At 50.2% G+C, this 25,826-nt stretch overlaps 12 protein-coding genes across 15 annotated transcripts; 7 read left to right on the forward strand and 5 right to left on the reverse strand.

Moving 5' to 3' along the window:
- Nucleotides 1–252: 252 nt before the first annotated feature.
- Nucleotides 253–1,018, forward strand: AAFC00_005509 (uncharacterized protein; the record flags this gene model as incomplete). Its single annotated transcript, XM_069345300.1, has 2 exons — nucleotides 253–264; nucleotides 320–1,018. 2 exons carry the CDS (start codon nucleotides 253–255, stop codon nucleotides 1,016–1,018), a joined length of 711 nt encoding a protein of 236 aa, XP_069203128.1.
- Nucleotides 1,019–1,859: 841 nt separating this feature from the next.
- Nucleotides 1,860–3,555, forward strand: AAFC00_005510 (uncharacterized protein; the record flags this gene model as incomplete). Its single annotated transcript, XM_069345301.1, has 4 exons — nucleotides 1,860–1,976; nucleotides 2,151–2,284; nucleotides 2,430–2,548; nucleotides 2,957–3,555. The coding sequence occupies 4 exons, from the start codon at nucleotides 1,860–1,862 to the stop codon at nucleotides 3,553–3,555; spliced, it is 969 nt and encodes a 322-aa protein (XP_069203129.1).
- A 585-nt stretch (nucleotides 3,556–4,140) lies between these two features.
- Nucleotides 4,141–4,965, reverse strand: AAFC00_005511 (uncharacterized protein; the record flags this gene model as incomplete). 2 transcript variants are annotated; one of them, XM_069345302.1, is made up of 3 exons in its annotated part: nucleotides 4,141–4,232; nucleotides 4,303–4,806; nucleotides 4,959–4,965. In XM_069345302.1, the coding sequence occupies 3 exons, from the start codon at nucleotides 4,963–4,965 to the stop codon at nucleotides 4,141–4,143; spliced, it is 603 nt and encodes a 200-aa protein (XP_069203130.1). The 2 variants fall into 2 exon arrangements, with proteins under 2 accessions (XP_069203130.1, XP_069203131.1); XM_069348249.1 differs by lacking the exon at nucleotides 4,959–4,965 and having other exon boundaries at nucleotides 4,303–4,771.
- A 605-nt stretch (nucleotides 4,966–5,570) lies between these two features.
- Nucleotides 5,571–6,566, forward strand: AAFC00_005512 (uncharacterized protein; the record flags this gene model as incomplete). 2 transcript variants are annotated; one of them, XM_069345303.1, is made up of 3 exons in its annotated part: nucleotides 5,571–5,621; nucleotides 5,687–6,387; nucleotides 6,446–6,566. In XM_069345303.1, the coding sequence occupies 3 exons, from the start codon at nucleotides 5,571–5,573 to the stop codon at nucleotides 6,564–6,566; spliced, it is 873 nt and encodes a 290-aa protein (XP_069203132.1). The 2 variants fall into 2 exon arrangements, with proteins under 2 accessions (XP_069203132.1, XP_069203133.1); XM_069345304.1 differs by lacking the exon at nucleotides 6,446–6,566 and having other exon boundaries at nucleotides 5,687–6,400.
- Nucleotides 6,567–7,297: 731 nt separating this feature from the next.
- On the forward strand, nucleotides 7,298–8,119 carry AAFC00_005513 (uncharacterized protein; the record flags this gene model as incomplete). Its single annotated transcript, XM_069345305.1, has 1 exon — nucleotides 7,298–8,119. The coding sequence occupies one exon, from the start codon at nucleotides 7,298–7,300 to the stop codon at nucleotides 8,117–8,119; it is 822 nt and encodes a 273-aa protein (XP_069203134.1).
- A 1,687-nt stretch (nucleotides 8,120–9,806) lies between these two features.
- AAFC00_005514 (uncharacterized protein) lies at nucleotides 9,807–10,892 on the forward strand (the record flags this gene model as incomplete). Its single annotated transcript, XM_069345306.1, has 2 exons — nucleotides 9,807–10,274; nucleotides 10,338–10,892. The coding sequence occupies 2 exons, from the start codon at nucleotides 9,807–9,809 to the stop codon at nucleotides 10,890–10,892; spliced, it is 1,023 nt and encodes a 340-aa protein (XP_069203135.1).
- Nucleotides 10,893–11,455: 563 nt separating this feature from the next.
- On the forward strand, nucleotides 11,456–14,298 carry AAFC00_005515 (uncharacterized protein; the record flags this gene model as incomplete). 2 transcript variants are annotated; one of them, XM_069348250.1, is made up of 5 exons in its annotated part: nucleotides 11,456–11,646; nucleotides 11,750–12,656; nucleotides 12,710–12,955; nucleotides 13,012–13,659; nucleotides 13,810–14,298. In XM_069348250.1, the coding sequence occupies 5 exons, from the start codon at nucleotides 11,456–11,458 to the stop codon at nucleotides 14,296–14,298; spliced, it is 2,481 nt and encodes an 826-aa protein (XP_069203136.1). The 2 variants fall into 2 exon arrangements, with proteins under 2 accessions (XP_069203136.1, XP_069203137.1); XM_069345308.1 differs by having other exon boundaries at nucleotides 11,519–11,646.
- Nucleotides 14,299–14,998: 700 nt separating this feature from the next.
- On the reverse strand, nucleotides 14,999–15,346 carry AAFC00_005516 (uncharacterized protein; the record flags this gene model as incomplete). Its single annotated transcript, XM_069345309.1, has 2 exons — nucleotides 14,999–15,016; nucleotides 15,137–15,346. 2 exons carry the CDS (start codon nucleotides 15,344–15,346, stop codon nucleotides 14,999–15,001), a joined length of 228 nt encoding a protein of 75 aa, XP_069203138.1.
- Nucleotides 15,347–16,133: 787 nt separating this feature from the next.
- Nucleotides 16,134–17,810, reverse strand: AAFC00_005517 (uncharacterized protein; the record flags this gene model as incomplete). Its single annotated transcript, XM_069345310.1, has 3 exons — nucleotides 16,134–17,228; nucleotides 17,286–17,466; nucleotides 17,533–17,810. 3 exons carry the CDS (start codon nucleotides 17,808–17,810, stop codon nucleotides 16,134–16,136), a joined length of 1,554 nt encoding a protein of 517 aa, XP_069203139.1.
- A 668-nt stretch (nucleotides 17,811–18,478) lies between these two features.
- On the forward strand, nucleotides 18,479–20,222 carry AAFC00_005518 (uncharacterized protein; the record flags this gene model as incomplete). Its single annotated transcript, XM_069345311.1, has 4 exons — nucleotides 18,479–18,501; nucleotides 19,064–19,386; nucleotides 19,458–19,572; nucleotides 19,628–20,222. The coding sequence occupies 4 exons, from the start codon at nucleotides 18,479–18,481 to the stop codon at nucleotides 20,220–20,222; spliced, it is 1,056 nt and encodes a 351-aa protein (XP_069203140.1).
- Nucleotides 20,223–21,586: 1,364 nt separating this feature from the next.
- Nucleotides 21,587–22,365, reverse strand: AAFC00_005519 (uncharacterized protein; the record flags this gene model as incomplete). Its single annotated transcript, XM_069345312.1, has 4 exons — nucleotides 21,587–21,679; nucleotides 21,735–21,800; nucleotides 21,861–22,105; nucleotides 22,218–22,365. The coding sequence occupies 4 exons, from the start codon at nucleotides 22,363–22,365 to the stop codon at nucleotides 21,587–21,589; spliced, it is 552 nt and encodes a 183-aa protein (XP_069203141.1).
- Nucleotides 22,366–23,921: 1,556 nt separating this feature from the next.
- Nucleotides 23,922–24,724, reverse strand: AAFC00_005520 (uncharacterized protein; the record flags this gene model as incomplete). The annotated part of the gene is made up of 3 exons (XM_069345313.1): nucleotides 23,922–24,478; nucleotides 24,529–24,603; nucleotides 24,658–24,724. 3 exons carry the CDS (start codon nucleotides 24,722–24,724, stop codon nucleotides 23,922–23,924), a joined length of 699 nt encoding a protein of 232 aa, XP_069203142.1.
- Between the last annotated feature and the right edge of the window lie 1,102 nt (nucleotides 24,725–25,826).

The following is a 25,826-nucleotide window of genomic DNA, read 5'->3' on the forward strand; positions in this document are numbered from 1 at the left end:
AGGTTGATGCAGCATCCATATAATGTGGTCCGTGCGTCATTCCCGCCAAGCTCTCTGCATCAGATGGTGAACTCCAGCGACAACAGTTGATGAACTTGCGCACTCACTCTCACTCTCACATTTACATTCAGCCCAGCCACTATCGCACCAGCATAGACAGAGAATCATACAACATAGCGGCTGCTGCGTATCCTGCAGAAACAATCATTTATCCTACTGCGTTGCACTGCATCTAGTGCTGGACAAAACAGCATGGATTACCAGGTACGTTTTGCGCCTTTGCCATCGCCTGATTCGCAGACCACTGACTGTTTCTCAGAACCGAGCCGGGTCGAAATTTGGAGGAGGAGGTGTCGCATCACAGTCGGCGAGTAATGCGGACCGCCGCGAACGTCTGCGCAAACTCGCCTTGGAGACCATCGATCTTGACAAGGACCCCTACATCTTCAAGAACCACGTGGGAAGCTTCGAGTGCCGTCTTTGTTTGACAGTCCACCAAAACGACGGTTCATACCTGGCGCATACACAAGGCCGCAAACATCAGACCAATCTCGCCCGTCGTGCAGCCAGAGAGGCGCAGTCAGGAAAGGATAAGGATGGCGCATTGACTGGACTGAACACTGTTCAAATAAAGAAGAACCTGGTCAAAATTGGACGTCCTGGTTATAACATCGTAAAGAACAGAGATCCCTTGACCCGACAGCACGGCTTGCTATTCCAGCTACAATATCCCGAGATTACTGCTGGTGTCGTGCCGAGAGTCCGGTTCATGAGTGCATACGAGCAAAGGAAGGAGGATCCAGACAAAAACTTTCAATATCTGCTGGTTGCAGCAGAGCCATATGAAACCGTGGCCTTCAAGCTCCAACAGAGAGAAATCGACAAGTCAGATGGAAAATACTGGACATGGTTCGATGAGGATCAAAAGGAGTTCTGGTGTCAGGTCACCTTCAAGACTGAAAGAGAAGAACGTTACAGTGGTGTCCCCGGACTGGCGCCCAACGGACCAAGACGCTGAGATATTGCGAGATTCGGAATTCAGGAAGACGCTATGAACGTTGGGCACGCAGAGTCGCAACGCCAGAGCACAAGTTGCGAGATTAGCTACAGCTACTACACTACTTGAAGAAACTCACACCCCGAGGGAGACCGCCTCGATGATTATGGCCCAAGAGCCAAGGGCGATTAGATGCCAGAGACCACTTGGCATTTCAGAAAGGGCACGCCGACATCTCACATTTTCAGCACGACTACTGCTGATCGTCAAGTCCTCACAATTCTGTAAGCGAGCAAGACATCTGTGCGATTGCGATATCAAAGTAGAAACAAGCTTGCATCAGCAGAGTTGAGGAGACGAATTATACCAATCAAGCTTTACTAGAGCATAATGATAATGAAATGAACAAACTTTCAATCAAGTAATGAGAGAGAGACAAAAAGAACATTTTCATAATCCACTGTCATAATATGCCATGTTAACTCATGGTGAATATTGCTTCAATTGTATTGTGAAATCCGGGTTGAAGCAATTAGCTCCGTTATAGGCATTGCGCGCGCCGCGACGCGTGTTCGAGGAACTTTGCTCGCGTCCCTCCAAAAGGTGAACACCCGAACCCGCGCCTCCACCTCCGAAAGCCCCAGCACCAACAACGCTCTACTGCATCTACATTTTCTCCACGAGCATCTTATCTCCCCTCGCCACACACCCAACCTCACTGCGCTTTCATTAGATTTCCGAAACATTTCGACATTGACATATCGTGGACCATACTAATCTAACAGAATCTTTCGAAGCACTCTTGGGAGCGTTCATTGCTCGTACACACCAAGGATATTATCTATCAGTTCACTCTGCAATCATGCCAAGCCGAAAATCAAATGTCTCGATCGTGTCGAATAATGGAGCCACGGGCGACGAGGGCTCGCCCACCACAACTACTCGCGCCCCTAGGGAGTCGACAGGAATGAGTGTCGAGGTATGGATCTATCTTTTCTTCATACTCTTGCGCCCGTTTCATGGGCGAATTGTCACCCGCCTCGGGGACAAGTACCTCGCTACCATGACCAATTCTACGTCGAGCCTGAGCATGCAGTCATGCAAGAAGACGTGAAGCATGTGGTATGTATGCTGACCTCTAACTGGGATGCAGGATCTCAGTCTACCCAGGACCATGATCTCGCGATTAGCAAAAGGCGTCTTGCCTCCCAACACGCAGATCCAGAAAGATGCCTTGAGCGCGCTGAGCAAGAGCGCTACTGTCTTTGTGAACTATCTGGCTAGCAAGTATGTCCATCGCCTTTTCTTTCTCTCCCCTGTACCTACACGAGCGGCCGAGAATATGAAACTTGCTTTTTGGTCGGCAGTGTGCTGCCTACCAGCAGATCATGCAGTGAAAGTGAAATATCATACTGACGAGAGTCTCTACTAGCGCAATGGAGAATGCTACGGGGGCAGGCAAGAAGACGATACAGCCGCCAGATGTGATAGTCGCCCTTCGAGACACGGAGTTCGAGTTTATGATTCCAAGAATCGAGGCAGAGCTCAAGAGTAAGTCGAATTCCCTCTTTTTATTCTCTCTGATGTATGTTCTTCTTCAGTAAGAATATACTGCCGTTCTGCTCATCTCCTGCACAATTCTTCTTCTGCCCCTGTTCATGACAAGAAGATCCTTACAAATATCGCTCGCGCACGACTTTTTTCATTTTCATGAGCTACATCGCTTCAGAGGCTCAACCCTCTGTGAAAATCTCTGTCTTCTACTTTCCTTGTGACTTTTCACGCGATGGGCCTTATTCATGTCAGAGAACCACCTTCCCTTGTCATTCGCGATCATTTTCGAGAAGAAGAGGACGACGATAGACACTCCACTGCTCATTATTTCCCCCCACACTGCATTCCCCTCACAAAGCTCAATTTCCAATCCGCGCACTCTCACTAATGAAAATCCAAAATCAGAATACAACACAGTACAGTGCGACAAACGCAACTCGTACCGCCGGAAGGTGAAAGCAGACAAACTAGCAGCAGCGGGCACCGGTCCTGACTCTTCCGCCGAGGACCCGACATCGGCAGCAACAGCGTCAGCGAACGCGGGCGACGGCGCGGCGACTACATCCACAGCTACAGCTACAGCAGAGGCAACAACAACGACTTCGTCGTCATCAGCCTCAAAACCTAAGACGTCATCAGCGACCGCGAAAGCGAATATTACCAATATTGTTAACGGGTCCTCTGATGCCGAAGGCGATGACTCTCGTCCGGCGAAGAAGGTACGTCGGTCTTCGGCGGATGGAGGAGAGGGTGTCGATGGCGAAGACGACGAAGGCGATGTCGATGAGGATGAGGAGATGGAGGACGATGATGTCGAGGAAGACGAAGAAGAGGAAGAGGACGATGTGGAAGATGAGGAGGGCGAGAACGAAGAAGGAGGAGAGGATGAAGACCCGATTGAAGATGAGGACGAGAGGATCCAGAGGCAAATCGAGCGTGATGAAGCACTGGATGAAGCGGACGGTGATGATGATGACGATGACGCGGGTAATCGGAGCGATTAGACAGTCAGTACACGAGCGAAAGGAACTACGTGAAGAGGATTGGACATTTCGAATACGGGGGACACTTGACGGAGTCTTGGGAGAGAGGGTATCATTTGGTGTCAAATCAAGTCTCTAAAGACGTCCGCCAACATTCTGTATTTGCAATTTGACGTCTTGATCGTGTCTGAGTCTATGTTCATACTGCAAACTTAACCAACTTCAAGTGGGTACTGCCTCCTTAGTGCATGGATCAAAGCGCTCTCAAGCTCCGTAATTTTCGAGTGGTTGAAGAGCATGGTCCAAGACTGGTACACTTTTCCTGTTGGACATCGAGATACCCACCACGCTGACTGGCAATGGTATGACCTCAGCTCATAAGAGTGACAGCAGCGCATCAAATGCTGCCATTCTTTTTGGCGCGGTGGAATATGCATGGGACCGGGTGACATACGGGGGCGTTGGCTTTCGTGGCATCATTATTGTATTGCTGTCGACAGCAGAGTTGCGCCATGAAGCATGGCTATTGACATGCAGGTGTGACCAGCGAGAAGCATGCTTTACGTGGGGCTGGAAGGGTAAGTCAATGCTGCGCATCCATGGCGGTTATGCTGCAGTAGGCATAGAAGGGTCGGCGACGGCTCGTCTCATCATCGCGGCCTCTCTGTCGGCCATCTCAAATGGATCGCCGTAACGAGCTATAAGGATGTCAGATGTATGGTTCCGTAAGCCGTTTCCCTGGGCCGGTAAAGTGGCGAGATGACTCACTACCGACTGTCCTATCTTTGTTGACAACACCCTGTTCCCAGGACCGACCGGCTTCCTCTTGGGCTTTTCTGTTTTGCCAGGCATAACCTGGTGCATCCTCGGGGCACGTGTAGGAATAGCCACTAGCAGCATGGACCTTGGGTGGCAATGAATGTGCTAGAGTAGAAGCCGGCGTCTGGTCACTGCCTGCTACATCGGTGCGCACACCGTTGGCCTGAATAGTCATACTGGACTCTTCCGTACTGGTGTCTAAGAGATCACGGGGTCGCTTCCCGTTGGCGTTCGCACCAGAAGCAGCGAGGGCTACTGTGGGCATAGCAGAGGCAACAGGGTCCGAGTGGAGAGACACGCCTCCCTGTGAGTCGGGGGGAGAGAGCTCAGATGGGAGAAGGCGTTGTGTGGGTGGTGTTGAGGGGCGATCGATGGCTTCGTCTGGAGTTGCTAGATCCACCTCGTCTGTGGTATTCATCTGACTGTCACCGTCCGTGTCGGTAAAGCTGAAGTCTGTTCCATTTTTGTCGACTTAGCGAAATGGCAAGAGGGAATGAGGATCGCATCGCGACAAGAGTGTATCGTAGAAATAAACATCACTTCTAATTCGGGGACTTCAATGCCGACAGAGGAGACATGGAGATGTGTGGGCAGGTAGTCCTTACTTGACATGATCAATTTGTGATATTTGAAATGAGATCGTGTGAATTGATAACTTAAGAGATATGGGCGAGGACTTCGAACATGGGAAAGGGCAAGAGAGCACGAAAAGAAGAGGAAGAAGCTGATGATGATGATGATGATGATGATAATGATAATGATACAAAACAGTGTTTCACTAACCTTCGAAACGCTGGAATGGATGCTTTGACTGCCGTGCCTGCCCTGGCTGGTTGCTATTGCTTGCACCTTCCACCCTCCGACCCAGCTGGAGCAGAAGAAGGTTCGCGCGTTGATCCAAAAGGGCAACAGTCAAAGCATGACGTCGTGGGGAAGCGAGACTTGGCAGATAAAGCGGCCAAAAGTGCCTAAAGTGTGGGGCAGTCACGGTCAATAAGTGTGCCAATTGCTGCAACACCTGATGTTGTGGATTTCCGGCTCTATATCAGCAGGATCCAAGCAAAGGCGATACACCGAGTACTCCCACTACGAAGTATTCCTGAAGCCAGGGATAGGATAGGATACTGCTTTGCACAATAATTTATGCCATTCATCCTGTGCATCCTTTCCTCAGTCGTAGGGACCTGCCCGAGCGGTAGTCCAACAAACCAGAAAAGATGGGCAAAGTCCCCGATGCATGGGATGATGATTGGGTAAATGTAGCTGATGTAATTCTCCCATTCTTTTTTCTGTGTATGAAATGTATATGAAATGCGTTGCTAACTTCTGCCAGACATCCACAATTGATACCGAACCCCAACAACCCATTAAGATATCTCGTGCAGAACGCAGAGCCCAACATCAGGAAGCCAACAAGCAGCTCTGGCAAGCCGCCGAAGAGCCCGAACGCTTCAGTTTCCTCGAGACCAAGACCGCCGCTACCCCTGTCAGGACGGCCGACTTCAAGCCTATCGTCACTGTGCTCAGTCGAAAACCTCAAAGTGCCAAGACAACCAAACAATCTGGCAGTAGCACGCCAGCTGCTGTTCTGGACGATGGCGATGACAGCGAGGAAGAAGAGAGAAAGAGAAGAGAAGTCGACTTCTTAGAGAGGCAGCGCAAGGCCACCATCGAGCGAGAGGAAAAGCAGAGAAAGTACGCCGAAGTCCGTCAACGTTTGTTCGGATCACCAGCACCATCCTCTCCCAATCGCGACTCTTCGGCTGCATTGCAAAACCGCAATTTCGACTCCAGAAATTCTTCTCGCAGAGGTCGTGCTCGTGGTGGCAAGGACAGTCGCCCCTCGTCTGCTGCACACTCGCCCGCCCAAGTCACACCCCCTCAGAAGCAGCTCTTTGACCCAGCGTACACCTCGAAGCCTGCTTCTCAGAGCCCACGACCTCGTCCACCACGGGAGGAGCAACCTATCCGAGCCCCACGGGGTCCAGACGGTAGCGGTCGGGGCGGATTCGGCTTCGCTCCTCGAGGTGGGAGGTCCGTCGCTTGAGTCTTGATCGATTTATTAGTCTTTATCCAAGTCTGACAATTACAGCTTCTCCGAACCAGGAATGGTTGATGAGTCCTGGACGAAACTCCAGGACTACTACACACGAGATTTCCTGGGTCATATCACATCTAGAAACCTCGACCATGGAGTCTTGTCTTGTCAATAATCTGACGTTATCCATTGACTGTCATACACATCGCACACTGCCTCTCATGTCACTCATGCTGGCGTGCGCAGGAGTCACAAGTTCTATGGTATGGTTCGAACAATCATTCGAGGCTGGTCACGCTTGAGTAACCAGCATTGGCACCGAGGCAGCTTTGCAAGTTGCTCTATTATACTTTGGTGAGCACATGCTCCCGCTCGTGTGAGATTGCTCATGGGCCGCCATCGTCCTGCACCGACGACTGCAACCGTTGCATCGCAAATACCAGTCGCATTTATTAAGAGGGTACTTGAACGACTTTACCTTGCATATCCTCTGCTTCACAAGGAAGCTTGACAGCGACCTTCGATCCGCAAATACTACAATTCTGAATCGACTGGTTGCGGCTGTTTGTCCATCCATCACAATCCAGGCCTTATCATCGTCGGAATTCGTCTCGCTTATATCGCAATCGAAACATTGCCGAGAGCCGATATTTTCTCGGCGGATGATCTTCGTTTCAAGCCCCGGTTAAGCCCGTTTCAGGCCCTTCACCCATACCGCCAAGAAAATTGTATCCGCATAATCAGGACCTCGTCGTAAGACCACTGAACAACACAGCGATGAGATCGCGAATGAAATGCCTTTAAAGAGCTTGTGGGAATCCTATCGCTTTCCATTTCTGCTCCCTTATATCCGCCGCTCTTTTCAAGTCACTCATTCGTTCGCTTGTTTTTCTATTCTTGGACATTATGTCTTCCACATTCACTAAAGTACTTGCCCTCAGCGCTCTGGCAGCGCCGGCACTTGCCTTCCCATGGGGTTCATGGGACACAATCTCTCGCGCGGCATCTCAGCCGGCTACAGACCTTTGCGGTAATTCGGACAGCCTGATTCTATCAGGAACACCATGGATTGTTTTCAATATGCTATACAATGCCAATCAAATGGTTGGCACCCAATGCACCAATTATGGCTCGCAGACTACTTCCACTAGCGGCACTGCCGAGGTCGTTTGGTCTAGTGTCACGGATATTCAATACGTCGAAGCAACCAACAACGTTCCCAAGGGGTATTCCTTCATCGGTCTCACCCAAAATCTTGAGACTCAGATCTCCGCGATCAAGTCTATTCCTGCTACCTATGAATGGACCAGATCGAACAGTACAGCTTTCAAGGGCAATGTCTGCTTCGACTTCATGACCTCGGACACCAAGGGTGACAGCACGTCCTCATCCGCTCACGAGCTCATGCTTTGGCTGCAGTATGAAGGTGGTCAATTGCCCATTGGCTGGCCCAGTGGCCCTGTCGCTACCATCGATAACCTCTACGGCACTTCATGGAAGCTTTACGAGGACAAGAACACGGATACCGGCATCACGGTGTCTTCGCTTCTTCCTGACAAGCAGTTCACGGGTTCTTTCTCAGGGGACATCAAGGACTGGCTCGAGGCCATGGTCAACCACGGTACCTTCAAGGAGAGTACCTATGTTAACGTCGGAAACGCGGGTACCGAGTTCTTCTATGGCAACAGCGTGATGAACGCGACTGTAGGACTTCAAATCAACCTTTAGATAGATGGACTATGATCTTGTTGAATGTTGAAGTGAGTGCAGTCAATCGACAGGTCGCGCGTTTCGACGTCTCATGGATACAGACAGGACTTCGAGGTTAGTTCGTCTTTTTCGCGTACCGCTCGAGTCCGTGCCGTGCTAGACGTGGACGACGAAGCTAGGTGACAGATTTTGCAACGATCAATAAAGCGAATATGAAAAGTATTTTGCATGCATGACATTGTCAATATGGCCGGGATAATAAAGTTCGTCTCGAAATCAACAGCTTTTATAGCATGCTATATGAAGATTGGGTGACAGTAATCTCGATGGTCCAATCGCCATATGCCCCTTTTACACCATCTGAATGAATCTATTCCTCGGTTTGATGAAGTGGCCCTTCTTAGGCTGTTCTAGAGTCGAAGTAGGTGCAGCTTTGTGCGAGAAATATGGTGGTTTTCTTGCATCATCCTGTTTCCATGCACAATTAACAAATGGAGTGTTATCACGATTAGATTAATCCTTGCCGCGTTCTCTGCGCTGTCTTCTCGGTTAGTTATTTCTTTGTCCCCTGAGCCTAGGTGTGGCTAATACTTGTACCGTACTATGTGAAAGTGTTCAGACTACACACACCTGCAATATAGTGTGTCACATAGTATACCGCCCCTTGCGTGAGTCAATGCTGTGACTTCTAGTTGCAATTCTCCGCCTGCTTATTGCTATAGTATGGAACAGCAGATTTTGCGAACACTTTATCTAGCTTTGTACACATACTATCGATTCAGGGTCGGTTTTGCCACGTTGCTCTTTAGCTGAAAGGTCGAACAGTTCTTCAAAACGTGTCTGAGGCGTTTCTGTTCGCGAAGTCACCCCGCTATGGACGCAGTCCGCCCATAATGCCGCACCAACAGCGAATGAGATGCTGATGGAAGGACTTTGAGGACTAATCACATGTTGATCAATTCATTGAGTAAGTTCGGATATATTGCCGTGCAACCCACGTGCACTGCTCACGCCAATGGAGTCATCTATGGATCAGCCAGGTCCCTACTCGAGGACTTCTCTAATCATCCGAATGAGCAGCACGCATTTAGCGGGAGCCCAGTGTAGGAGATTCAGACAACTTTAGCGAAGTGTCGCGTGCACTGAGCCTCCAGCATGTTTCCCATCCCGAATCGCACACAAGCTTGCGGGGAAATTTGTCTCAGCTTGATTGTCTCGGTCAATTTCTCCTCATTGTTCATACTGTTCCTTGTGACCAAGTGTGATCTCTTTGCATATTGCCATCGGGATGCACGAGATTAGCCGCTTGCTATCGAATATAAGCTAATTGGAAAAGCATTGCGGCACGCGATGTAGCGCAGGACAAGCTTTTGAGCTTGGCTAGACGTGGGATGCACATCCGTTCTAGAGCCGGCGTTGCTCTCACTTATGGACCACCATGAAGTGACCGAGTCTGAGGTTTGCAAGGCGGCACACCTTTAGCTGGTGTTTCACACATAGGCAAGTTACATGAAGCTGCTGTCGGCGCTACTGTGAAGAAACGTGCACTGTAGACAACCTCGAAGGAGTATATAGTAAGTGCCTCATGCCCATGCAAGGCAGGGATCTATCACTCTTCATACAGCTTTCTCTATCCCTATCATCTTTTTCCTGTAGCCGGTCTACAGTGCCCTTCGTTCAAGACTTTCGCTTCAATCAAGCAATTATGCTCTTCAAGGCAGCCTTCGTGCTGCTCAACCTGGGTCTAGCCTTTGCGGCACCCACTCCTGCTAAGGCCGCCGCCAAGAGCGTCCGAACCAGCGCTCCATCTGGTGCTCTCGTCGTCGGCAGCGGTGGTAAGTACACCAAGATTCAGGATGCTGTCAACGCTCTCTCTACTAGTTCGACCACTGCACAGAGCATCTTCATCGAGCCCGGCACCTACAACGAGCAGGTCTACATCCCGTCTCGCAAGGCTGAGTTGACCATCTATGGCTACACCACCGACACTTCCTCGTACGAAAACAACAAGGTCACCATCACCCACGCCATTGCCTACAAGGATGTCACCACCGACGACTTGACCGCCACCCTCCGTGTCTGGACCGAGAACTTCAAGATGTACAACGTCAACGTCGCCAATACTGTTGGTGCTGCTGGTCACCAGGCTCTCGCTCTCTCTGCTTACAAGGGTGTAAGTAAATGCCTAAGGCCTTGGCGATGGTTTCTCGTTCGCTGATACGTTCCTTTTGTGTAGAACCAAGGTTACTATGGATGCAAGTTCACCGGTTTCCAAGACACCATCCTTGCTCAGTCCGGTGCTCAGCTCTACTCCAAGTGTTACATTGAGGGTGCCACCGACTTCATCTTCGGACAGCACGCTCAGGCTTGGTTCACTGGCTGCGATATCCGCCTTGCCGAAGCCACTCTCGGTTACGTGACTGCCTCTGGACGTCCCTCTTCTTCGGACGGCAGCTACTATGTCATCGACAGCTCCAACATCGCTGCCGCCTCTGGTGCTACCATCAAGAAGGGTGCCTTCTACCTCGGTCGTCCTTGGGCTGCCTACGCTAGAGTCATCGTCCAGAACACTTCAATGACCGATGCTATCAACAGCGCGGGCTGGGCTGAGTGGAACCCTACTACCCCCAACACCGCAGACGCAACCTTCGAGGAGTACAACAACAGCGGCGCAGGATCCGAGGGAACCAGAGCCAGCTTCTCCAAGAAGATCTCCAAGGCCATTGCCATCACCACTGTTCTTGGCAGCAACTACGCCTCGGCTTCCTACGTCGATTCCAGCTACCTCTAGATGTGTCTGCAAGGCAGCTTCACATGCATATTGGTAGCACATGGGAGATGGGATGGAGAAGGCAAAAGTCAAAATCGAGGAGAAAATAGGGCTCGTGGTTCGCTTCTGGCAGTTATCTTGAAATCGAGAGTATACGTTCCATGTCCCAAAGCATCGTCCATAGTAATAAGTAATCGCCGTTCAAGGTAGTCACAAGGGAGTACATCTTTACAGTAGAAATCATAATTGAGCAAAACAAAATACCGTTCCAGGTATGCAGTGATATCTGATTGACTATACAACGAACAATGAGACTTTCGCTTACCAGCACCACTCGCCTTTTCCCCACACGGAAACCCCGCATCGGTCATGCATTCCCGAAACAGCCAAGATGGAATACGAAGTAGACGCGACATTCAGAAATCGGGCACTTCTCGCGAAGCCTTCGATTGTATAAATTGATGGTTTGTGTATGTCGCGACATTGACGAGTAGAATCGCACACCCGAAACAGGTTGACTTGTTCATATCAGGATCTGATTTGCAAGACTCACAAGAGAGACTCGAATCGGACTGCAGTTGTGTATGGCTTCATACGCAGGCCCTCCTGGGGGTCAGTATAGTCGACCTTCCGCGAAGAGAAAGAGCATGGAAGACGATGGCAACGGCAGTGGCCCAGGAGAGAAAGATGGAGAGAGCGGTTCAGGCGGAGGAGGAAAAGGCGCAGCGGCAGCACAAGGACGCGCGAAAAGGAATCGTTATATCTCCATAGCATGGTATGCAATGTCCCAGAAAGTCCTGAAAAACAACATATCCTTTTGTTTCACTATCGTGAGATCGTGTGCTGATAGAGGCCATTTTGGGCGGGCGTGGTAATAGCAATGAATGCAAGAGACGAAAAATCAAATGCAATGGTCAAACACCATGCCAGCGATGTGGGAACCTCAACTTGGAATGTATATATGCGCCCAATTGCTGCTCGACCAGTTTCAAGGACTCGGAGGAGTATAGGACCATGTCGCAACAGATCAGCAAACTTCAGGATCAGGTCGAGACGCTGTTCGCGAACCTCAATGCCATGCGCACTATGCTGGCGACATCGCAGCCTCAGATTGATCCTGTGTTGCAGCAGGACTCGATGCTGAATGACCCTCGCTCTGCCGTGAATGCACAGGCTGCACCAGACCTGTTAGCACCGCCGTCTGCTGCTCGTGGCCCATTGCGTACCCCAGATGCACCAAAAGCGCCGCTTCGCCCTACGTTTGCTGGGCCTACGAGCACGCAGTTCAATCTCGGCGTCGCGAAAGACAGCCTGAAGTCCATGGGAATCACCCCTACCGACGATGGCGCCACCGGCTCAAACACGAGAGACGTCTCGCCATCACACAGCCCTCCGTCAGAATTGACCATACATCCCGCCAAAGACCCCATCTGGCTGATCTCGCGTCAAGAGGCCATACGTCTGGTCCGGGTCTACGAAGACGAGATGCACTCGATGTACCCTACGCTGCGCATCCCTCGCCTGATCGCTCATATCAATTCTCTCTACACGTGGATGGAAGCTGCGCTACGGAACGGCTTCGTTCAGACGAACATGCCGGGATCGGATAGCATTGACGATGAAAATACCAATATTTTGAAGTTGGTCATGTCTACTGCTATGGTACTCGAGGGAAGAGGCAAGAGCAACTTGGGGAGGAGAATGTACACGTATGTTCAGCCATCTGTGGATGCGTTGTTGCTTGGACATGCTGGATTCAAGGGTGTTCGGATGCTTGCGCTCGCGGTATGTGAACCTAGTACGATTCCTTTTGTTGATCTTTTACTGATATCTTGCAGGCCATGTACGACTTCCATTGCGACAACGAGGCAAGATCATGGCGCGTTATTGGGCTTACAGTCCGTCTTTGCATCGAATTGGGCCTGCACAAGAGAGAGACGTACGATGCGTTGCCTGATGAAGAGCGTCAATCGATTGTATTACTCTTCTGGGCCATCTATTGTCTTGACAGGAGATGGAGCTTCGGCACCGGCATGCCTTTTGCATTGCAAGACTCCGACATCGACCCGGATCTACCAAAGCCAGTGAGTCATCGCACATTCCAAACCCTCTGACTTGGTCTTGACTGACAGCCGCAAAGGACGAGAATTCATCTCCTTACCTCACGGCTATGATAGCGCACTTCGCTATAGCCAGCAAAGTGTGGCACACAATGGGGACAGACACGTCCAAGAAGCAAGTGAGCAGCGAAGAGATTGCATATCTCGACTTCCAGATTGTGAATTGGCATCGAGCATTGCCCGACCTCCTCCGCTACGAAGGGCTCTTCCCCGGTGCTCCGCTATCGTCACGTCAGGGCTCCGAGAACAAGCCCCTGACACAGGGCCAACACCGCCTCCAGATAATTTTGTACTTGCGCAAAAACGCCATGCGCATTCTCATCTACAGACCAGTCCTGCACTCCGTCAGCTCTATCCTGTACAACAGAGAACAGGCGCAGACGGTCGTCGATGTCGCCAAGGACACAGTCCGGATGCTGACCATGCTGAACCAGACCACGAGTCTGTACCGCACATCACAAGCGCTCTTCAACGCTTTTCTCACTTCAGCCCTGGCTGTCTTGTTTCTAGCCGTCTCTCATACACCAGCGATGTTTGCGGAACAAGTGCGAGAAGAATTCTACATGGCTCTTGAACTGGTGCGAGGCTTCAGCAAAGACAGCTGGGTCAGCAAAAGGCTATGGAAGACGATAAGGGTACTAAAGGAAGTAGGACCCAAGCTGGGACTCGTCATGCAGCCGCAGCAAGACCAGCGAAAACCCTCTTCAGGCATTCTCGAAAGCACCCAACAACAAAGCCTCTCCTCGCCTCGCATCTCCCACTCCTCACTATCTCGACGATCCCAACAACAGCAACTACACCAGCAACAACTCCAGCAGCAAATGAGCAACACCCTACACGAAGACCCCTCCCACTCAGCAGCAGTGGCAATGGCCGGGCTAGCAGGCCACAACGTCGACGAATCAGCCATATACAACAACGCCAACAACAACAACATGGCGTCCAACGCCTCCGTCGCAGGCCCCGCAACGCCCCTCTGGGCATCTGTTTCGACAGTCTCCTCTGGCTCGCCCGACGTCATGGTCAGCGACTTGACGCGCCTGTTCGAGGCCGCGGGCGCGAGCACCGCCGCCGCCGCTGCTGCTGCTGGTATTGGGGCACAGCAATATAGCGGGTTCAATGGTATCGACGGGGCTGTCGGGCCAGGGGTCAACGGGCCTGCTGCTGGCCCCCCGGGTGGATATGACATGATGAACAGAAGCGAAGATGACGCGAGGACACAACAGCAGCAGGAGCAGGGACTTGCGGAGTTTGTGGGATTTGGAGATGAGGATGAACTGAGTAGGATTATGAGGGATTTGTTCTGATTTTTATCTCTTTTTTGTTTATCTCTCCGTTATGCTTCTGATCAGGCAAGGAAAGTTGTGGCAAGGAATGGGTGGTATGAGGGGTGCCAAAGGGGAATTATTAGGGGGAACTTTCCTTCTATCCTTCGTCTTTGGTTGTTCGAGCTGATGATCTTTTTCTCTCTACATAGATGTCGTGTCTTATTGATGATCTGTAGATATCATGTCTTGACGTCTGGTAGATATCGTATTACGGCATTTACACGGTCGATGGATGCTATACAGTACATACATATATACACACATGAGTATTGCAAGACCTGGACGCAGCGACCACGGGGTCCAGATACTGGCAATAGATGCGTCTCACGACGATACCGCACATGTGCTAGCCTGATACTGTGCTTCTTGGCCTGAGAAGAGGATATGGCGGTGTCTCAAACGCAATGATTGACACCAAATGCAGTTGTAAAAGTGATGTTCATTAAAAAGGGTTTGAATCTCAGGTTGTTGATTCATTATGTGTTTTCTGGCTTCTGTCTAGTCTTGTCCTGTGTTCGCACATGCCCGTTCTTCATATATTGATTACTCCGTATATATTCGCCAGCTGGTTTCTAGATATTGTGTATTTCGTGAGCCTCATGGACTAGCTTTTCTTTTGTCATTCTCCCTTTTCATTCCTTCCTTGTCCTAGATGGACTCATGGTTTCAGTTCGCCGTCTCAGTGTCTCCACCATTCCTAGCACATGCAAAGTCAGCCTCTACAAAACTCCAATCTCTCTCCTCAACCCTCGCCTTTCCCTCCATAGCCCCCCAAAAGAAACATGAGAACCAGAAAAACAAGAGAAGAGAAACAAACCTTCATATCCCCAACAACAGCATTAGCAGCATCGGCGCCCAACGTAGCTCCAAACCCAAACATGGCAGCGTTGGCCACTTTGCCTCCGTAGGTCCGCATGTAGTGGTGGCACTCGTGCTTCTTGTGCTCTTGCTCGAAGACGCCGCGATTCTGCTCGGGGGTTTGCGCGTCTGAGGGGACGGTGGGGAAGGCGGGCGCTTGGGCTGACATTTTTTTTTCTTTCTTGCTCTTGAGTGGCGCTTTGGGGGTAGATGGGCGGTGGTGTTGGTTGGATGGTCTCAAAGAGAGTTGGAGATTTTGTGGTGGGAGATGGGAGAAGGTGGATTGGGTAAGGGTTTCGAGTGAGGCGTTGTTTCGATGGGTGGTGATGATGATGATGATGATGATTATGATGATGATGATGAGGAATTGACAGTGGTGTATATAACAAGCTGGTAAATGGTAGACAAGAAGTAAGAAAGAGAGGAAGAAGTATCAGGGTGTTAGTGAATCGGATAGTCTTAACGTTTCCATCTGCATGCCAGCTACCCTACCTACAGTACCTACCTTGAAGCTGGCCTGGTCTCTAGCAAGCCTCTCTCTTTCTCTAGCAGAGACGACTCACACGGGTTGGGGTTTACGAGATGTCTACCTTACATCATTGCTTGCTTGCTTTCCCGGTACCAGAACCAGAAAATGAGGTCACAGTGGGGTTTACTTTTCTGCTTGTAACGGGTCCTGGTCCGGAGTTTGCGGAGTTTATGTTGGCGACGGGAATGGGTGGGAATAAGGTGGGTACTGGAGCTTAATGGTGATGGGAGCTTGGGAGATTGGACATGGGAGGATAGCAGTGGTGAATTTGTGGTAGTATTGACGATTTACGGATAGATCAGCTCTTGGGAGAAACCGGAGTTTGGAAAAACAGAAGCGGTTGCTCCGTTGTAATACAACTCTGGCTTCTACTTGAGCGTCAAGGGTAGATATAATAAAGTACAGACTTCTTCGTACATATATATCACTACTCCTCATCGTCATCGTCAATGACCCTCCTTCGCTTGACTCTGCTCGTTTGCACGACTTGTTGTTCATCTTCACCCTCGGCGTCGTTGTCGTCGTCGTCGTCTTCCTCCTCTGGGCTTGCCCGCTTGGTGCTGCTCTTCCGTCGAGGCTCTTCGACGATACCGTCATCATCATCACTGCTGGCCACGGCCTCCTCTTCCTCGTCACTTCTAGCAATAAACTCGTCTTCCTCGTCGTATTCGTCGTTGGCAAAGTTACCGCGCTTGTGACCAAAGTCCTCGTCCTCGCTATACTCCGAGTTCCTCCTCTGGCGTCTGTTCTGCTTGGGCTTGTTACCCCTGGGTCTTGAAGAACCACCCATCTCGTCGTCCTCGAGCATGGCTGCCGATAGACCGCCGCCACCGTAGCCGCCTGTTCTGCTTCTGCCGAATCCACGTCCGCCTCGCTCGCGCTCGCGGGTCTCTGCTGCTTCTCGGCGTTTCTGAGCACGCATCTTTTCTCGCTCAGCGACTTCTGCCTTTTGTCTGGCGAGGTCTGGGTCCTCGCTGATCTGGACCAGCTCAATATTGCCTCCGGCAGTCTTGTTCTTTCCTTGAGCAATTGCGGCAAGCGAGTTCTGTAGCTTTTCCAATGCCTCATCTGTGGTCTCAGCTGAGGGAAGGATGGACAGACCAGCGGTGATTTTGTGAGTGATGCGAAGAAGCTGGTTGTGTGTGTCCGGGATGGTGAGATAGGTGAAAGTGTCATAACCGTGCTCTTTCTGACCCGCTTTACGACTCGTGGGAGTTGGCTTTGGGGGGTTCTGTTGGCGAGGGGCGAGAGGATTTCCCTCGATGACGAATTGTTGAGTCGGATTTGAAGCGAATTGCAAGGTAAAAGAGCCGTCTGACCAGCGAAGTATGCGAGCGTTTGACTGAATCTCTGTCGGATCTGAGGGTGACCTGCGCCAGTGTACCGTGCTCATTGCAGTGTTGTATGGTGAGAAGCCTTGTCCAGTGGTGCCAGAGTGGTCAGCAGTAGGGGGCTGGTAACTAAGGAGGTTCCACACTTTTGGGTCTATGGAGAGGAAGCGAGGTACTTTGGTGAGATACATCTGTCATAGAGGTCAGTAATTAGATGCGAGCAATATGATTCCTCATATGATGCATACCTCGCCGTCGCTTGGCTCGGGCAGAGGTTGTCTGCCTAGTCCAGCTTCCATGACTGCCAATGTCCTCTCCTCCTCTTCCTCCTCATCGCGCATCTCTTCCTCGCCATCGCCTACTCGATCGTGACGACCTTCGTCATCGCCGGAGTCTAGATCTGCATCATCAAGCGTGCGCTGTTGTGCACTAGTCGCGGGACCATGTTAGCACGTGCTGTTAGACGTTGCGCGCGCGGCGTCTGCAGAAACATACGGAGCGTCTGCTTCATCCTCGTCTTCATCGCCGAAAAGATCATCTTCGTCGCCCAACTCTTCCTCCTCTTCCGGCGCGCCGTTCATCTGAGGTCCGCGGGGCCTTGATCGCACAACAATATCTTCGTCATCGTCGTCGTCGTCGTCGTCCTGGTTCAGATCATCGGGGACTTTCTCGTCTGATGGGAGGATGGCTGTGGTGATTCCATCGGGCTCAGCAATGTTTGTGGGATCGGGTGAAAGCGCTTGATCAGCGGCGACAGCAGCGGCGGATGCCATGATGGGATTGAGTGGTGATGATGCGCCGTCGTCACCTCAGAAGGGATCAGGTAGCTAAGAGTCGCGTCGCGGTGGTGATTGGTGGCTATTGAACCGTGAGTGGATTGGCGCAATGTCCTTTACGCTGCTGTATTCCTGTCGTGGACTTGAGGATAGCTTAGACAGAAGCGCGGCGGTAAAAGGTATGGATTATGGTCATGTGGTGACGGAATGTGGACTAAAAACACCTAGATTGTGTATAGACAGTGCATAGACTGCGTATACCGTACTGCTACTGTACAATAATTGTGAGGAAGGTACTGTAAGGTAAAGGAAGGAAGTTGCACAGACCACCTTCTGACCCTGCAGCAACCTCCGGCCGCCTTTGGTGTCCTTTGGTGTCGGTCTGGCTTGTGGCTTCTGAAACTCCAAGGAAACCAGGGGGAGCCCCAAAAAGGACATCAAGCAACCCAATCCATCTCACGTCTCCATTCCAATCAAGTTCACTTTGTCCAGACCACTGTTCTTCCTTTACTTGCCTTCTTCGAGTTCTGTCAACTCTCCTTCTAGCACAGGTGCGAAGCAGATAGCAGGCTGGTTCGCTCTATCCACTTCTCGCCAATTTGTCTTATTGCTTTGCTCCAAGGAAACGTCGATCTAGAGCGGTCCCGCACAGGACATCATTGAACATGACTTCTTTCTTCTCAAACATGTAAGTATATCCTTCTCTTCTTCATCAAGCACTCGTATCGAGTCCTTGTTCTTCTGTACACCTACAAGCAGTCAAACCTTCATCGGAATGTTTGTACAATGTCCCCACTTGCCTTGCCTTTGTTCTGGACCCTGAACGACACCTCCCCGTCGTGCCTACAGTGGACCAGCCCCTACTGCCATGGTTCGGGTGTCCCGTCGAATGTATAGCTGAGCAGCTCTGGGTATCTAAAGTTGATACTCGAGCACCATCGTCTGTGCAAACACAGGAGGCGTGCTCTTACGAGTTTCTGATGACCGTCGTTGTCGAGACCATCTAAGCCCGTGATATATGCATGCATCAGCAAAAACAAAACAAGAGGCATCAAATATCAAATACAGGCCATGTCAATCACTGCTTTTCTTCAACAAACGCCATTGCATTTTACCTGTGCCCTTTGTCGATCCCTAATCTTATGAGTCTTGCGCCTAAGGGAACGAGGAGAGTGGTCATTTGCCACTTAGTCCTGTCTGCTTGAAACATTCATATCCCTTCGACCATCTACTAATCATCCTCTCTTCAGGCGTGGCTTTGGACGCCAGTCCAACAAAGGTCCGCAGCAACCTCATCAACAGCAGAACAAGGGCGCTGGCGTCGCTTCTTCCCCTGTCTATCAGACTTCTCCGTCCTTGACCCCGTTATCCTCTCAGCAACTCCCCAACTCCCCCGCCATGTCTTCAACCATGTCATTCGATAGCAACCCTGGCAGTGAAGGCGGCAACCAACACCGCAACCTTCCCTTCTTCTTCCGTGAGAAGTACGCCACATTGATCGTCAAGGGCAACTTCATGACCCTCGCTGCCAAACCCGTCCTCATAGAAGAGGGGGAATGGCTCGCTCATCAAGGTGTGTCTCACTATCCTTTTCTCCTTTTCACTTTCCACCGACAAAATACAGGATGTTGACAGTCGTCACAGTTGTTGAGCAAAACCGTCTATTGGATGGTATGCTCAAGATCATACAAGAGCAGGACCGTAACACCGGCCTCCCCATCTGCAATACTCACTCCTGCCCTGCCATGACGGCCGGCAAGTAAGTGGTGTCCCTCTTGTTCTGCTGCTTCACAACTGACCCAGGTCAACTCCAGCACAACTTACACTTGGCTCAACAACAACAAAGAATCCGTCCGCGTCCCTGCACCTCAATACATCTCGTACGTGCAGAAGTGGATAACAGGCAAAGTCACGGATCCCTCTCTCTTCCCTACAGAGACTTTCTCCGCCACGACAGCCCCTCCTCCTCTGTCATCTGCTTCGGCAGACCCCAACGCAACCTGGCTCGGTAAATCGAGCAACTTCCCTCCTAATTTCGGGGCCGATATTCGCAACATCTACCGCCAGATGCTCCGGTGCTACGCTCATATCTACCACAGCCACTGGATGGAGTTCTGGCACCTGGGCGCTTACAAGGAGTTGAACACCTGCTTCATCCATTTTGTGAATGTGGGCAGACTGTTCGGTCTGCTCGGCGACAAGGAGCTGGAGCCCATGATGCCTCTTATCGACATCTGGCTGGAGAAGGGCTGGTTGCCCAGACCCGCTTCAAGTGGCGGCAGCACCACCAACGCCAGTGCTTCTGCTCCGCAACAACAGCAAAGCAAGAAAGAGAACTTTGGTGATCAGAGTGACAGGAGGGACATGCAGCCGCCTCAGAGACCTGCGTCATCAACGGGTGGACAGTAGATGATTTGGGAAATACTGCGTGGTTGCCCTGCACCTCTTCTGGTCAAGAGGTATCTTGGCGATGTCACGTAAACAGTCCATATAACCACCACGCCGGCCACCTTGAATGCCACCACGAACGTACTGCCCAGTATGATCGAGGCGAGGAGGGTGTTGGATCAGAAAGGAGCAAAGCATTTCCTACGTCCATAACATGACGGATGAAGACAGAAGGGAAGTTGCATAAGACGATCCAAGACAAATTACTTCATATGCTGCATGCATGGCCCAAGGCGTTCATTTTGTTGTGTTTTTCTGATTGCGTTCTGTTCCAATTGGATCCCTCTGTATCTCTAGGATTAGCATTCAAAAGGACGTAGTAGCAACGGAAATCAAAGAAGAAAAAACACTAGCAATAACCCATGCTTGAGTGCCACATTGAAAGTTTGCATCCACAAAGACTACCTCAACCACTTCAATTATCGTTGTCCTCGAGGAAGTCGAGCTGCCTGATTTATATTCATCGAGTACATGTGACATGGTTCGAGGTCAGAGCGAAAACAAGGTCAAGACATGACAAAGTCAACACAAGACGATCACAAACCAAATTAATCCACAATCAAAGCTACACCCTCACAGAAATCACATTCAACAAACCCAATCAGATGCTGAAAGCAAAAAAATCCATACGAAAAATTGTATATGTATATAAAAGAGCATATGGAAACATGATATGCAGTAACTGGGATGTTTTTTGTTTTTGTTTTTGTTTTTGTTTTTGTTTCGAATGAGATTTTTGGAACGCATGGATGCAGACGGGCAGACAGCAGCACTCCAAAGATAAGCAGAGCGATTGAAGTAAAAGTAATGGGGACGATAAATGCATCTTGTGGTCTCTTTCCACACACTGGCTTCAGACAATCGGTTCAGTGGTAAGCGTCGTATTGTTGTTGTTGATGTTGTTGTTGTTCGCTTTTTTCTGTCGGCCATTGAAAGGCAAAGTTGACATGATCTTATTTTCTTCACTATCTCTTATCAAGCCTCTTATCATCTTTCCGGTTTTTGAGCTTTCCCTTCCATACTTGGATGGCATTGAGAAGCAATGTGCGCATGACTGTAGAGTCAAAAAAGTATTTCATTCTTCAATAAAGGATACACATTTGGGGGCGGGGAGGCGGACTTGGAACCGACTTTCGATGACAGTACGATTCAAGAAGGGTTTTATAAGGTAGGAGGTAGAGACATGAGAGAGGTATGTTATCTGGAAGAGGAGCAGGGCCAAAAAAGAGTAAGAGAAAAAGAGAAAGGAAACCAAATCGTGGTATTTGAAACAACTGCTGACGTGATTGAATCGGTGATCGATGGGTTTTGCGATTTTTCTTCTTCTAGTTGTGGCCAGCCTTGCGGAGCGAGTTGCTCAGCCATTCGAGACCCTCGTAAAGACCATCTCCAGAGGTGGCGCAGGTGGATTGGATGTACTGTTGGTTGGACTGTCAGTGTCTGTGAGTCGACCGGACGTTTTGAGTTGCTTACCCAAGCGCGTTGTCTGAGACTGTGGAGGCCGAGCTTGTCGGTGATCTCGGCGGCGTTCATGGCGTTCTAAGGAGAAATGTTAGCAAATCGCGAATCCTGGCCAATGGCGAATTAAGCTCCACTTGCGGGAAGATCCTGCTTGTTGGCGAAGACAAGGAGAAGAGCATCCCTGAGCTCGTCCTCGTTGAGCATGCGCTGCAACTCCTCGCGGGCCTCAACAACACGGTCGCGATCGTTGCTGTCGACGACGAAGATGATACCCTGAGTGTTCTGGAAATAATGTCTCCAGAGGGGACGAATCTTGTCCTGGCCACCGACATCCCACACGGTGAATTGAATGTTCTTGTATTCGACGGTCTCGACGTTGAAGCCTGGTCAAGTTAGAATGGAGTGCTAGCTGAAAACGAAATCGATGGAGATGGAAATGGAGGCTGCAGCTGGCAGTCTCCAAGCAGAAACAAGCAGAAGCATGAATAGACGCACCAATTGTGGGGATGGTGGTGACGATTTCACCGAGCTTAAGCTTGTAAAGAATAGTGGTCTTTCCGGCAGCGTCGAGTCCAACCATCAAAATTCTCATCTCCTTCTTGCCCCAGAGCCTGTCGAAGAGCCTTGAGAATGTGAGACCCATTTTGGATGTTTGTTATTGGGTATGTGATGAGAGGATTATGGAGCTTGAAAGTGTCGCAATATAAAGCGGGCAGTCTGCAACGTCGAATCAGATGTTAGCGGGCAGTCAATGATGCTCTGGCTTACATGCGCTCTGGATTGTAGCTCGAAGCACGGAGTTATAAGACATGTTCGCTCGCGTCAGGCAGACGCTTAGATTGGAAGGAAGCGCAACTTGTCCACAATAATGATCGTGTAAAGCGCGTGCGCAGGCACAACAATGCTGCAAGTAAACATAGCTGCTGCCTCTAATGATTGCAAGTGGGATTCCAAAATGGATGAAAACAGCTGTGACTTACGATTTCGTTACACTGGCCTTTGGTGGTATTGAGATGGAGAATTGTTTGGACAGGAGGTCAACAGCAGCGCAGTCAGTGAAGCCCAGACGTTGACACTCTGGCCAAGGCGATGAGGAGCATCACGTGCCCGATGGGCGTCTGATCCCTTTCCCTTGATTTTTGATTCGCGTCGTTCTCGTTTCGGTGAACTCCACCTTGCTGTGATACAGTACTTGTCTCCCCCTTCTCCGCAATTCTGCCAGCTTTGGTCTTCTCCTATTATTGTCGTGGCATTGATTACACGTCAATATTACTACTACAGTACTTCTACCGTTCCGAGCCTATGTTGTACAGCTGCCTGCTACTGGTGTCTTGAAAAAGGCCCCAGGATTCTCGCGGTTTGCCCCTTTCGTCGCACCTTCCAACAAATCAGACATCTTCTCCCCACTGTTTGTACCCGTACTTGTGTATTGTTTTGTACATATCTCTTGGCGTCATCTCCTATTTCAGCGCTGTCGATCCACTTCTCCTAAAGGCTTCTGCCAGATACTCCGTATACTTGTGCTTGTGCTATAAATACCCCAAACGTCTTGCAACGACCATCTTGAAGGGTTGATAGCTATTCTCGGGCTTGAACTTCAATTGTCATCATCGCTATGACACTCAGAGCAAATCGCAGCTGTTGCGTGCGAGAGTTCGAACAACTTGAGCTGTGTACAGGGCAAGAGTGGCAAGGCAATGTCAATATTTAAGTAAAGTGCAAAGTAGATATAGAATTTCACATCGTTCTGTGCTTTGAAAATGCTATCCATACTACGCCTGGGTTTTCGCACTATTCAAAGGTTTCGTCATTCGAGTATCGGAGGGAGTTGCACTGCTGTCACTCGTCCGATCCAGAAAATATGACCCGAAGCCCGAACTTCACAGCTGAGCCAATTGCCGTCTGTGAGACTCTCGTGAGAACGGTCCGATGATGCTTCGTCTCTTGTTAACCAACCTTCTTCGCAACGTGAGTCTAGCCATCGACAGCAGAGTAAAGTGTCGTCACGTATCTTGTTCTCGTTGTCTTTCCCAGGAACGCATTCTCCAGAACAGGTTCTCAAGACGATTGCCACCTACCCTGTTTTCATCTTGGTGCTTGCGGAGGCAGACGACTCTAAAGACTGGCACGATGCCTGCTCTGACCTCATGTTGTTGTAGGCTGCAAGTCTCGCGGGCTTGTGCAAGGCTTGTGTGAACATCAACCCTGGACCTTCAAAGATTTGACACCTTCGAGGAAGTCCACACCATCGTCCTCCTCCTCGTCCGCCATCCTTGTAGCGATACCCTTGACCCAGAGCTCCCTGCCAGTCATCTTTTTCTCCTCTTTAGGCCCTCTCTTCTTCTTTTCCTCCAGTTCCCTCTGCTCCTCGGCTTTGCGTTTTAGTTCAGCCATCTCCTCCTTAAACTTGGCGCTCCATGCGAGGTAAGTCTCTGGTGTGACCTTTGTGCCCTCGAATTTTCTGTTTTCTTCTGCTTCTGCGGCCGCGGCCTCCATTTCGTGTATAGCCTCGACTGCTTTCTGTCGCTCACTGATGAGAAGTTCGGCGGCATCTTTTAGTGTCGTCACTAACGTGAAGACCATAGCCATGCCGAGGTTCTCTTCTATCGTGGGCTCAAGCACCTCTAGTAAGCGAGCCTTGTCCTGTTGGATGTCCAGGTGGGGGTATTTGGGCGCATTCGGAGGATATGATATATCGAGTCGTGGGGCTTCATCTGGGTAGTTTTCTGGGTATTGAACTTGGAGAAGAATCGTTGCTGGGCGTCGTTAGTATATGTCAACCACTGAGAGATTCTTTTCTACTCACGTGGCTCTTCTTCGGACTCCTCTTCTATGTGCACTTCTAACTCGATCGCTACTCTATACTCTGTCTCGGAGATATCTTTAGGAGGTCAGCATGGTCAGAAGCAATGTATCGAGTCATCTCGATTATTACCTGTGATTTCTTCTGGGAATATGGAATCGAGAACTTCTCTCTCTTCCTGCTGTTCTTCTTTGCCCATTCTGCTTTGACTTGTCTGTAAAAGACAAGTTCAGTCGAACGTACAAGGCAGAGATGTAAGTGTATAGGTATTGTTCTTAGCTCCACTCGGTCACTTTAAGTTGAACCTCATATATCGAAGCCCACTATCTTGCTTAAAGCTGGCGCTTGTGACGAAAGTTCGGAGGTGGTGCTCATTCTCCGCATTTGGCTCGTCGGGCAAAACCCCTCTATCGCTGCGCCCCACCATCTTGTCCAACTCTAGCTACAGACTGGCTGTATGATATTATTGTGTAGCACATTCTCATCACTAATGACCGCGCTTCTGCGTGCTGATGGTTATCTCACAGCATCTTCATGTTCATTTACAACCATCGACGGCAGTTTCAAGACGGTATGTCTTGCACGGAAAGCCTTGCTCTGGAGGGGTTTGCAACAGAGGTACTGTAAGTGAAGTGAGGTTAAGAGCAGCTTATATTGTTGGCTCTTGCTACCGGTAGGCAGAAGTAGCCTTCAGAGACGCGCTGCCTGCGTTGTTGCTCCCTTGTTGAAATGTACACCTTACCACCTGTAGAATTGGCTCTACTGTGCCAGGTCATACCCACCTTAGCGGTCGTTCATCTACCTCTGTTGCACGATTGAAGGACGATTGTGTCAGAGGTTCTATCACCCTCTGGCGGCCAACTTATTCAGAGATTCCAAATCTTCTGGTCCACTATCACGCAGCAGGCACATTCCGTACAGATGTGCATTGATACACGAAGTCGTCGTTGATAGTGACCACAGCACTGCTGATACCACATGTCTGGTGCAGACTTCCTTGCGGGACCCATCTGGGATACGAATACCACAGCTCAGGAAACAACAACACTGATAATTCTTCAATAGTTTGAGTCTATGGCGATGAGGATAACAGGAATTGCCAATGTTATGAGGTTATGCGGATGTAGTAGTACCCCATGAAACAAAGGATCTGCCAACAATGCTGGAATCCAGCCGTGGTCATTCCAACCGTGTCGACGCACCTATATCGATTATCTGCAAGAAAAACTGAGTCAAAATACAAATCAAGCGACCGTGGCAATTAGGCGACCTGATCCTGTAGGCTGCCCTAAACGACTTTG

The sequence above is a fragment of the Neodothiora populina genome (genome assembly GCF_041146345.1).
Source record: "Neodothiora populina strain CPC 39397 chromosome Unknown canker_contig_5, whole genome shotgun sequence".
Lineage (NCBI taxonomy): Eukaryota > Fungi > Ascomycota > Dothideomycetes > Dothideales > Dothioraceae > Neodothiora > Neodothiora populina.